Genomic DNA, 12015 nt, shown 5'->3' with positions numbered 1-12015 from the left:
TGCTCTGCAGAGCAAGTCGAACACACACGCCTTGTCCCCAGCTCCAGGCACACCTGAAAGACAGGACGTTCGGTGGCATCGGGACAAACACTGCTTTAACCTCATCCTCTTCTCAGCCCTGCGTGTTGGCGTTTGCTTCCCCCCCAAGCAGGAGCCCAACTTTCTAACCCGGCTACAGAGGGGTAGGGGAGGCAAAACGAGCTGTTGCTTTTGTAGACTGTCTGACCCAAATTCAGGGAACAATTCCTACTTTGAGGCACTTCCCGAAGAGTTTAAAAATAGATGCTCTGCCGCAGCCGTTCACAACGCGGCCATTTAGCACAAGCAGTTTTAGCTGCAGCCTGCCCCGTAGGCAGCGCGGGCGGGAGCAGACGGCTGATCCACGCTGCCGTTGTGCCCCTTCCCTTGGCCGGGCGCCCGTCGCTAAACAGGAGCCCGTGTCCACCGCCCCTTCAAGGCAAACACTGAACTCACAGAAAGGGCAGCTGGAAGAAGCCAAGCGGTAACAGCTGAAAGCCCAGAGGAGCTGCCCCACTCACGGCTACGCCATGCAGCCGGCGCGGCTGGTTTCGGGACCCAGCCAAAACCTTGCAACAGATGGTGCATTATTCCTCGGGATGCTCTTCCCTGTATCCCACTTGCGAGCGAGGGGATGCTAGCACCTCTCTAAAATTAGGTCACTTTGGCACCATCTTCTTTTTCACTTGGGGTGCGCAGGTCCCTTCCTCTGCTTTGGCTCGAGGTGGGGAGCGCTGAGCATCCGAAGGAAGGAGGAGGTGACCAGAGAGGCACCGGGAGCAACGAGCTCCCCGGGCAGAGGAGTTGAAAGCAGCAGGAAGATGCTGCTCACGTTTCGGCAAGCTCTCCTTGGTTTCAGGTGTCCATCCGTTGGCCTCTCACGATATCCGCATGCCCAGGGGCAACGAAACACCAGCCCAGGTGCCCCGCAGAGCCGCGTCAGGAGCTCCTCGCCGGGGAAGACCGAAATCATATTGCCTTCGAGTTGGGATTTGACGTGATTTGGAGAAAGTTATCAGCTGACAGTCAGCTGAGGAAGCCTCTGCTGTTGTTTTCAAGGGTTCAAGAGGAGCACTAGCGCAGCCTCCCTTTAAACGCATCAGGCCCTTGATACTGGTGCCAGGTAAACATCTGGGAGCGATCAGAAACGAGTGAGTCAGCAGAAACCGGCTCCTTAATACGCCGCAAAGCCTGTCCAAACTGGGGACAACGGGGAGGCCGCCTTCTGGGGTCTGAGGAAGTTATAAAGCGGCATGGGATTTTGGAAAAGATTATTTTTAGAAAGTTACATCCCCAGCTAATGGATGGTGTCTGCATTTCACAGAAAGCAGAAGAGTTGGTGGCATTTGAAGCCTGGCATGCAGCACTGCCCGCTAAAGCCACGTGCAGCCCGACTTCCGTACTTCATGGTGTCCTCACTTCACCTTGTTCCTTACAGCTACTGATCGTGAACTGCCTCACTGGTAAAGTACACGAGCGGGTCTCCACTCCTTGGTTATGGACGACACTTGCAGCCAAAACATCCCGGGACCTGTGGCGTTACACATGGAACAAGCTGACAAGGTAGGAAAATGCAGGAGTTATGGGGGATACCAGCAAAGCCTCTGGGACGGCAAGGCAGAGAGATCCTGCTTCTAACCTGTGCAAAGAGATCCAGCGACAGAGCCACAACATCCCTCGTGCACTAAACCCCAGGTCGTCCATGTAACCAAGATGCACACATTTCAAGCTTTGAAGAATTGTGTTGTCTTCAAAAAGAAAAGCGGGATGACAAGTTCCTTGACGCAGGACGGAATGTTGCCTGCACAGAACACACTATGCATTCAGCATCTTCAAGGCCACGGGCCAAAACATCTGGATCCTCCATTACAATCCACTCCCACAGAACTGAAGTGGGTGAGTTTCTACGCAAAACCACACGGAAAACCCACTGGTAACAGACACAACATGTGGCGACACTGTGAAATTCCTTTCAGAGAGGACTTTAGAGCAGAGCTGCATAAACACAGGCTTCCTGGAGCAGACTAGATGTGCCCATCAGCTATTAGGGACTGCCACAGCATCCCTGTGGTATTATCTATTTGTGCAGAAATCCACTCCTGTACTGGCAGACTCCTTCCATTCATTCAAGATTAATGTTTATTACTCTCGCATTCACCTCTGCAAAGCACACATAAGGGAAGCTCAGCCAGTGTTGTGCTATTTCATACCATGCAGGCAACTTTTTGGAGAAGTTACTAAACTTGTGCCTTCTTAGAGACATTTCTTGCGCGCACACACACACATACACACACACCCCCAACCACATTCCAGAAGCAGGGACCAAAGTTTACACTCACCTCGCCGAGTACTTCCAAACCCCCAGGAAACGGCAGCTCCTCCAAGCCTGCTTATGGAAAACGAGTTATAGATCTGAAATATTTAAACGAGGAGGAAGGGAAAAAGGATGGAGAGGAGCCTCAGGAGGCGCGAGGAGTGCCAGGTCTCGGCGCAGCAGCTCGTACCAACTGCAGTCCCGCAGAGCTCCCCAGTGGTATTTATGCTCTCCAGGCAAAGAGGACAACCCTGGATCATCCTGTTTGGCAGCGGGCCTGCGGTAATAACGAAAAGAAGCGGGGGGGGGGGGGGGGGGGGAGGAGGGAAGGGGGGAAACCAAGGAAAGGAGGCAGGAGCAAGGAGCAGAGAGGGGTGTCTCTTGGGATCTCGGCAGTTGGAAGATAGTCATTGGGGCTCAGCAAGTCAGGACCATCCTCCCGAAGGCTGTAACGCAACACCCGAGAGCGGGGAGAGGAGGAGGGCGCAGCCGGAGGGTGGTATAAAAGGGTTTGCTCTGCTTCCCCCCCCTCCCCGCCCCCGCCAGCTCTCCGGCAGAGCTCGCAGCCCAGGAACCGCGACGCCTCGGTGAGGGGCTCCGGGGATGAGGGAGGGGGAATTCAAGAATGGATTTTTTCTGCGAGGGACGAAAGCCAGCTGTCTCCTCTCGGCTGCCAGGTCAGCCATTTCCCGCTCCCCGTGGAAGAATCCCACGGCTGCAGGGCTGAGACAGCGCTGCTGGATCCCCAGGGGTCCCCAGGTCTGGCCGCGGGGCTCAGCCGGGGTCCAGCCACCGGCAAACCCTGCGGCATCCCCCGTTTTTCCAGAGCTGGGCGTTTGCTGGGAAAGGAGAGATTTATCACCCTCTGCGGCTTGTTCCCAAAGCTCGCCCAGCGCTGACGTTCCCCGCGCACACCCACGGTTCAGCCCTGCTGCTGGAGTCTCAGAGAATAAGGGAAATAAAAAGGGAGCGGAACAGCGAGGCGAGGCTCACCTCTTCCACTGCGCGGCTGGTGCCCGAGGAGCCCGTGCGCTGCTTTGGCGTCGAGCTCCGCGCCTGCACCGCTGAAACACGATTTTACTCCCTGTGAAAGGAAACGATTGAGCAAAAAGCAAAAGACGAGCTGAAAGTTCCTTTTTTTTTTTTTTTTTTTTAAATGTAGACAAACAGGAAAAAATAAACCTGTATCACGAGTAACACCCTGAGCGTATTACAGCATCCCTGCTGCGGCAGCTGCCAGCCCGCAGCAGGACGAGCAGGTCTAGGCCCCCCCGGGAGTCCCGTGGGGTCCCCACCGCAGCACGGCGGGGTCGGCACGTCCCCAGGGTGACGCAGCCCGGGGGCACCAGCACGGAGGCGGGGAGCACCCACCTCCCGGCTTTGGCACAAGTGAAGCAGCTGTAATTTTTCCAAATCCACCGTCTAGTCCTCCCTCTGACCTTCCTGTGGACAAAAAGTCCTTTCCATTCTTCTAAACAGTCAATATTTATTTCTTCGAGCAAAACACCAACCAATTTCATTTACTGTTTACAAGAAAGAAGCTTACAAGATACTCGGCCACCGAGAGGCTTGCTTAAACCCCAGCAGTGCTCAAAAGCAGAATGACATTTCTCAAACTTGTTCAACAGCGCGTGAGCGAAGCAGCAAATACTGGCAGCTGATAGAGCAACTCCACTGGGCAAAGCAAGCAACCCCTCTGAAGTCAGCTCCAAGATACATCTGCTGATTTAATCTCTTATACCATTTTCTTGAGAATTTTTCGAGGAGTGGCAGACACTCATCACTTGGGCTGTATTCTCCGCCACCATTTCTGCTCTGCGTATTTTAAACCAAGTCGCTGCTGGGAGATGGGGCAGCCAGTCCTCCCCAGTCAGTCCCGGTCCTGCAGCCTGGTACGGCCGCGACACCCTTTCTGGCTGCTCCTCCTCACTGCCCACGCTCTCCCAGCTGTATTTACAAAGAGTTTCTATTTACTTCAAAACAAACTGCGTATGTGAACCCACAACATATGGTCCATCATTTGGACCTGGCACTTCTGCCCTGCTAAGAGAGATTCCGTGCAGTGTGGGCACCTCAGATGCTGCCACCACGACAGGCAATTTGAAGACCACACAAAAAAACTGGCTTGACAGAGGCTCTGCACTGCTTTACTTCAATATCCTCCTTTTTTTTTTTTTTCCTTCTTGCTCCTCCAATTCCCTCTGGATCAATGAGTTTGCTGTATTTGCAGAAGGCTTAACTTCATCAGCTGAAAGATGCTCCAGCCCCCAGTTTCCTAATTTTACCAAATAATGAGGCCCAAGTGTGGTGAACCATAGTGCCCCCGCACAGGCTGCAACCCCGAAACCACGCAGCTCCACAGCCCTGACTCACGGCCCTCAGAAGGTGCTTTTCACTCCAATTACCCGCAAGTTGAATTAACTCATTTGAAATCTCACGTACCAACGTACAAATGATTTCCAGATCTCGAGAAATTCAGTATTTGGTAATCTCCACGAATGTTCCTATGGGAAATTAATCCCTGTAGGATGGTTTGGGCTGTCTGACTTCACCACCAACCCTGCTGCTTTACAAAGATTTGATTTTTAAATTTATTTTATCTACACCAGTATGGTTTCACTGTGTAAGTCATACACGGTGCACGGTTGTGCTTCGGGATGAGCACAGCCCGGAACGTGACTTTTCATCCGCCTCGTTTTGTCTCGAGTCAGCAGTTTCAGGTCATACATTTGACCAAAGCCAAAACAATCAGAAATTACTTTTAATCATTCGGCGTTATTACTGCCTTGATTATAACGTCTCCATTTCATATGTGGTAAAAGCCACATAAAGCAGGCTGCATATATAAGTATATATTAGGAGAAGGCTTTTAACGTAATAGCCAATGAGGAGGAAGAAACACAGATTTCGCTAGGCCCTCCCAATTGAACACGCAGACAGCACGTCTTGATTTTCAGCTGCAGCTGAATTCCCCTTTATTTCCCATTCGAACAGCAGCTCCCCAAGAGCAGCGTCGAACCTGCGCAGGGGCGGCGGGCAGGAGCGGGCGGGAGGTTTCCAGCCGTAGTGCCGACTCCTGGTACGACCCGGTTTTGATTCCTGCTCCAGAGCCGAGGCAGCGCCGGGGGCGCGAAGCCAACGGGAAACGCGCGGAAATGGGACCGGAGTCGCGTCCGACGAGAGCGTAGCGCAGACGAGCGGCTGCCTGCGGGCTGCTCCTGCTCCTCGTCCTCGGCTTCGCTGTCTGCTTACCTTCTCCCCTCCCGTTTGGGCTTTCGTCTCTCCCAGAGGACGATGCAGTGGGGTAGGGGTGGCCAAAATAATCCGGCTTCCGGCAGGGACGCGATGAAGATGCCGCAGTCCCTCCGTACGGTACAATGCTGCCCTGGCGTTATACATCTATACGTTATACCTGCCGTGGCATCTGCTCTGGCAGATGAATGAAACAGCATGGAGATCCCGAATCACTGGAGTTAAAGCCAGGCACGTATAGATTTACTCCCAAACACCAGTAACATTCGGCACTGTGAACCCATTTGTTCTCTCGCTGCTCTCCCGTTTCGGGGCAGCCTGGACTGCGACCACCCGGGTTCATCTGCAGCTTCTTTTTCTCCTCATAATAAAGAACATTTCCCCAGGTCTTTAAACTGCTGATGACATGCAGGAAAACAACTCCTCACAAAATTTCCCAAAGCCTCTGTTGTTTTGTCAGTGCCCAGGTGAAAAATTAGGCCACCAAGACAAGGAAACAAACACGCGAGCAGCAAATTCAGCAATGAATTGCCGAATTTCGGGGGCACTGCTGACTACTCTTAAACACAAGTGAAACACAAACTAAAAGCTCCAGACCCCCTCACCTTGTTATCGTAGCTCACCACGTTTCTGGGTTACATCTGCAGGGAGGGATGTGGAAACACACTTTTTTTAATAATAAAGTAACTGGTGCAGATCTGCAGACCCAACCAGTTAAGAACTATTAACCCAAGGCTGATCTTCGGAGATTTGACCCCCCAAAAGGAGAAGGCAAACGGCAATCAGAAGCTCGCAGCCGTTACGTCTGGTTATTTGTCAATACAGATTCTTTCCAAAATCCCACGGGTCATTAGGAATTGCCTGGAATAAACCCCCTCCCCATTCCACGGATCCCCGAACGCCTTGGGAACACCCGCCGGGCGTCAAAGGCGCGCTCCTCATCGCTATCCAGAACGAGAGAGGTTCAGAGTGCACCTATGGGATAAAGCCCTTGCCCCCCAGCCCGCCAGCTCCCCAAAGCCCAGGCAGCAATTTTGGCAGCAGCTTTTTAGAGCGGGAGCGCCAGGAACCTCGTGCGTGCCGCCAGTGCCCTCTGCTGCGGCGCGGCCCCGCGCCGGCAGCGACATCGTCTCGGGGGGACATTGTGGAAAACAGAACAAGTTTCTTCATTAAAATACACACAACCTCCTCCCGCCCCCCCCCAATACCGTGCGCTTTCGATAATCTCCCCCCACCCCATCAGATCATCCCCCAGGCAGATCTGGCCCACGGCGTAAGATTTTTTTCTAACAGCCTTTTGGACTTGCACATCCCAAGTTTCTACTTTTGAACACTTTAGGTCTTAATGTGCGAGTTTTTTAAAAAAAAAAAAAAAAGAATCTTAAAACCTGGTTTAAACATCAGTAGACAACCACCAGATTTACGGTGTATTGGAGGGGGGGTTGTCTTGGGTGTTGGGTTTTTTTCTTTTACATAATCATTCACAGGCAAAGCAAATAATCAAAGGGCTGCAAAAACCCCTGTTTTGCAACAACAGGAGGAGTTCAATACAGAAAATAAAAATTGTGGTTATGTGTTCACATCAGACTGTTGCCACATACTTACTACTTTTTTGGTTTTCCTTTGAGTAATACACTGCAGAAGACAGATTTTAGCAACAAGTGCATTTGTAATATCCTTAGTGAAAAAAATAAAAAAATTAATACCATCTGAGCAACTTCTATTTCATACCGAGAGATGATTTCAACACTTGCTTTTTGAAGTGGCAATTACTCATTGCCATTTCTTTAAAATAATTAATAACACTTGTAACCTGTTCCAGTCAAGCGAATGTAGAACTGAATATACAGACCCCAAGTGAAATGCATTTTTGCAGCAAGAGCGCTTCTCTTACCATCTTCTCTGATCCTGACAACTCTAAAAAAAGATATTTATACAGGTTTTTATGAACAGGAAAGGTTTAGGTTGTATACCAGAACTTGAGTTGTGATATAAATTCATTTTTCTTTTCTTTTACCCCAGGGGATAACGCACAGGACATAGGAAAAGCCACAAAGGAACGCAGCACCATATGTCTCAACACTAAAAACCTCCTGACAGTAAAAAAATATCAAATAGGATGTTCTTAGGATGAAGTAAGTATTAGGTAAAACGTGATTAAACTGTAATTTAAACACTGTAATATTTAATCCAGCACATATGCAGCAACTCTAAGCAAATCTCAGCAGAAGTGCAAGTACTAATGAAATGAAATAATATTAAATCTCAATTTTACATCAGTTCTTTCCTCCTCATCCTACTCTTCCCTTCTTCCTCTCCTCCTCTCTTCTTCACTTTACTCTTTTCTGCTGCACTGGACTCCACATAAAACTGCTCAATCCAGAAAGGTAAAACATTGTAATTTCTGAAGTCGATGAGGAGTCACCTGTAACCAAGAAGACTCGTTTCATTATTCACAGCAAGACTGAGACTAACACAGCGTTTCCTTTCCAAAAAGATAGCAGAAGGCAAGACTTCAGACAGCAGAAAGTTGAACTTCACTTCAGTGCACACCCCCAAGTCCTGGGAAAGCCTTGCAGGGCTTCCTGCAAACAACAATCATCCCCCAAAATAAAGAATAAAATTATTTTATACCTGTATTATACCTGTATTTTTAATACACCTGTATTACAAACTCATCCACAACTGGTTAAGAAATCTGGAACTAGTAAAAGCTTTTTGCTAGAAAATCCCTTGCCATTAAGAGTCCTGCTAGTACAAGAGCAGACCAACAACATGGGGTTCAATTTGTTTCTACTAAACGTACCTGACGTCCTACCCGCAAACGCGTAATTTTTGAGCAACGTGGGTCAAAACTCATCAGCCGACCATCTTGCCCAGTCAAAACCAGTTAATCGCAAGGATTCTGGTAACAAGTAATACATTAATTACTCATCACCTGCAATTTTATCGGGAATATTCTGGCAATTAAAAATATGCTACATTATCAGAAATGTACCTGTTCACTCTCCACTGGAGATACAGGTAAAAACTCCGCACAGCCACAAGAAAAAAAACCCCAAAGCTATTTCGGCAGTACAGAAACCTGCTTCAAGCATGGTGCGGGGACAGGACATGAATAACCACCAGCGCGGAAGAGTCATTTCAAAATCTGGTTCCTTTCCCATTTGGAACAACCTCCAGATTTCAAGTTCAATGCAGAACCAACGTCTCACCAGCGCTGGCTCCAGGGTAATTCCCACCATGGGCAGCATTCCCTGCATTGGGAAACCCGGGAAGCACCAGCCCTTCGGCAGCCCCCGGCATGCTGCCTTCGTAGCCTCAGCTTCGGGGCACCGTGCCCAGTGAGCAGACAGGAGCTGAGGTTTTCCCTGCGATTGCCCAAAAATCAAAACAAGCTTTGGCCAGAAAATCATTTCGGAGTTGGTAGAATGTCACCAAATCAAGCACAGTGTCTCAGGCACAATTTTCAGATCAGAAAATACTACTAAAATCTGCTGATCGACAAAGAAATAGCTATACGTGCCGATACCCAAAACAACTGACGAAACACCATCACATTTTCTCAGCATCAGGATTGCAGTAGTGATGATATAAAGCTAACATTGCCTAATAATTCAAGGAAGAAACAGAAGACCATCCACCTGAAGATCACCCAGCTTTGAGCAGGGAGTCAAGGACCACCCCAAACAGCCTCGCCCCGGCCCCGGGGCTGGACTCGGGGCAGGAAAAGCCCCAATTTCTCCACCATCTGATGAGAGGGTAGAAAGTCAGAGGGTAAATCAGCAGGGCTGTCTTCAGCAGGTCTTACTACTCACCCAGGTCTGTTGCAGGAATGTTTTGTCCCCACAGGATGAAATCATGGGAACTGCAGCCATGATTTAACATCTCCACCTCCAGCTCCCTCCAGGAAGCAGCCACGAACTTCACGTCTTCTCTACAGGGACTTCTTGCTCTGACTTGGGCAGGAAACACCGGAGGGAAGCCCACGCCAGCGGGCACGGGCCGAAACTCATTTACAGGGCTGCTTCCTTCTCCTGAAAAAGCAAAGGGTGCTTTTCACCAAAGACCTACACTCATCTCCTGGGCAGACAGGGCAAAGTAAAATGAAACCAGCACTAAAGAAACACTAAAGGAATTTATCAGAACACGGTACCTGTAAAATTAATGCAGCTAATTTTATTTCCACAACTTTGCGGAAAACAACTTTTTCCTCCTAAATGTCACCTTAAAAAAGCAAATAGTATTTGCTCAGAGTATGTGCAGTTTAACCTTTTATTGACAACCTGTGCTAAAGTCAGCCCTGTTTCACTGACGACAACTGTCGCACCTCTGCAGTGATGGAATAAGCACATAAACACCACTATCATCAAATTAAGGATTAAATACATAGATTTTTTTCTTAAATCATCTTCAGCAGCAGGGAATGCAACAGGAAGCTGATCAAGGAAATATTTTCACCAAAGTTTTCAATGACAACGTCACCTGGCTAAAGAAGGGAGTATTTTAGTCAAAGGCAAACCGAACAACATCTACCTCCAAGAACCGTGCAGGGCTTTCAGGTGGGATGCAGAAGGGATCCAATTCCCTTTTCTGGCCGACGGGTGTTCAGCCCTGGGACTACCACGTCCCGGGTGCGGGCCCTGCGTTAGCCTTGTAGCCGTTCTGGGCTGACTGACCTCCTCTCCCTTGCCCTCTCCCCTTGAAGTTCACTTCCGTCTCCGAGATGAGTGGGAGCACTTCTGAAATTTCAAGAAGTTGTAAAAGACAAAATCTTCTGCCCTTCAGCTGGGGAATGCTATCTACTACTTGTAAAAGTGCCACAGAGCAAAATTTTTGCGTTTCTAAGGGTAGAATTTACACTTGAAGAAAAACAAAACACACACAAACCCCTTAAACCAACTTTGTGACTTTTATTGATGGGCAACAACTTTATACTTCTAGATATCACTAAACTGTGTACAATTAGGAACTCAACATTATAGGAGAGCAGACAGCAAAATTAAACAAAGCAGACTTAAAGAAATATCAATCTTAATTATTTTGCCCATTTTTTTTAATTTCATGTACACAGAAGCATAAATGCAGTTTGAAATTTCTTAATAGCAATAAAGTTACAATCACCCATCTATATAGACTAACATCTTAACTCCAAATATTTGATCTGCAATGTGTACTTAAGCAGTTTCTCATCGCACAATTATTAAAATGTGTCTTCCTATTAGGAACCAGCAACTCTGCATTTTGTACGTTTGTACATTTTTTGAAGCACATAGGACCATCTCCATCTCATACACATCGGCTCATATTTTACTACTTATCAAAAACTATCGGGGAAGCAGAGAGCGCTTTTTATTTTTTTTTATTTTTTTATTTTTACTTAAGTAAAGATAAAACATTTTCACAGAAATCTACAAGTTCTGTTGCTGGTGCAGGGTTTTCTTCTACTACGCAATTAGAAAGTGGGAATCAAATGCAAATCCCCTTTTATTATCTTAGGATTCAGCATTAACTCAGATTAATTTTTTTTTTTGTATTTTTGTGATTCATGAGACTGAGTCTTTCAACCAAGTGACTTCATTCTGCAAAGTCTAAAGTCAACACAAACTATGTTGTGCACAAACCCAACGTAGCTTCCTTTATCACTCTATCCCATAGTTGCAAGGGAAAAAAAAAGAAAAAAAGAAAAAAGAAAAAAAGAAAAAAGATTCACTCAAAAGAGCATTTACAGAAGAAAAAAGTTAGTGATAGATGGCGTTCTACAAAGCAGGTATCTTGCACACACAGCGTAAAAGGGAAAACTTTCACAGCAGGTCAACTCGGCGGTAGTACAGGAGGTAGGCTGTGCGTTCTGCAGACGGCTTCACCACCTGGTACTGATTTATCACTTTGACTGCCTGGTCATCGATGCGTAACCAGCCGTTAAGACCAATTTGGAAGACGTCCGTAGTGTAATGGCCACCAGTTGCGCTGTTCCCATGATGATAGACAACTGCAAAGAGAAATTCGTGATGCACATATATACTACACGTAGCTAAACTACTGAAAAAGTAAATAAAGAAAAAACGTCATGCATTGCTTTCTTCATAGTGTACTCATGGTTATGCAGACGGTATGATCTGGATTAAGCAAGAATCTTTAAGTGTTTAGTGCTTGCTTGCTTATATTTGATGCTCTGTAATATTAGCGATGTTTCTCCAGCATACCAAATCTCATGATTCTAAAAGGAGATATAAGTAAATCAAGAATCAAAAGAAAATTGCTTTTTGTAACTTCCTAGAGGACTTGCCTCACAAAGGCCATCTGCAACCGTGCAGCACACCGTTCAGAGCTTCCAACGGGTATTGCCACACTTAGAATATCTCACTAAGCTACGCATTTGCTCTGTCTGCTGACAACAACAGTATTTTATTGAAACTATTTGTAAAAAT

The 12015-nt window shown here is 47.7% G+C and overlaps 1 protein-coding gene across 1 annotated transcript in view; it reads right to left on the bottom strand.

Moving 5' to 3' along the window:
- Positions 1-10933: 10933 nt before the first annotated feature.
- USP10 (ubiquitin specific peptidase 10) overlaps positions 10934-12015 on the bottom strand; it is a gene marked incomplete at its 5' end in the record, with an annotated part of 55146 nt that continues 54064 nt past the window's right edge. The window contains one exon of the mRNA XM_082005746.1: positions 10934-11576. Within this exon, the coding sequence (XP_081861872.1) occupies positions 11389-11576 (188 nt within the window). The 3' untranslated portion in view covers positions 10934-11388. The remainder of the gene's footprint in view (positions 11577-12015) is intronic.

Source organism: Phaethon aethereus (assembly GCF_964289735.1).
Source record: "Phaethon aethereus genome assembly, chromosome: 13".
Lineage (NCBI taxonomy): Eukaryota > Metazoa > Chordata > Aves > Phaethontiformes > Phaethontidae > Phaethon > Phaethon aethereus.
Note: the sequence above shows the minus strand (reverse complement) of the source record. Positions and strands in the feature narration are given on the sequence as shown.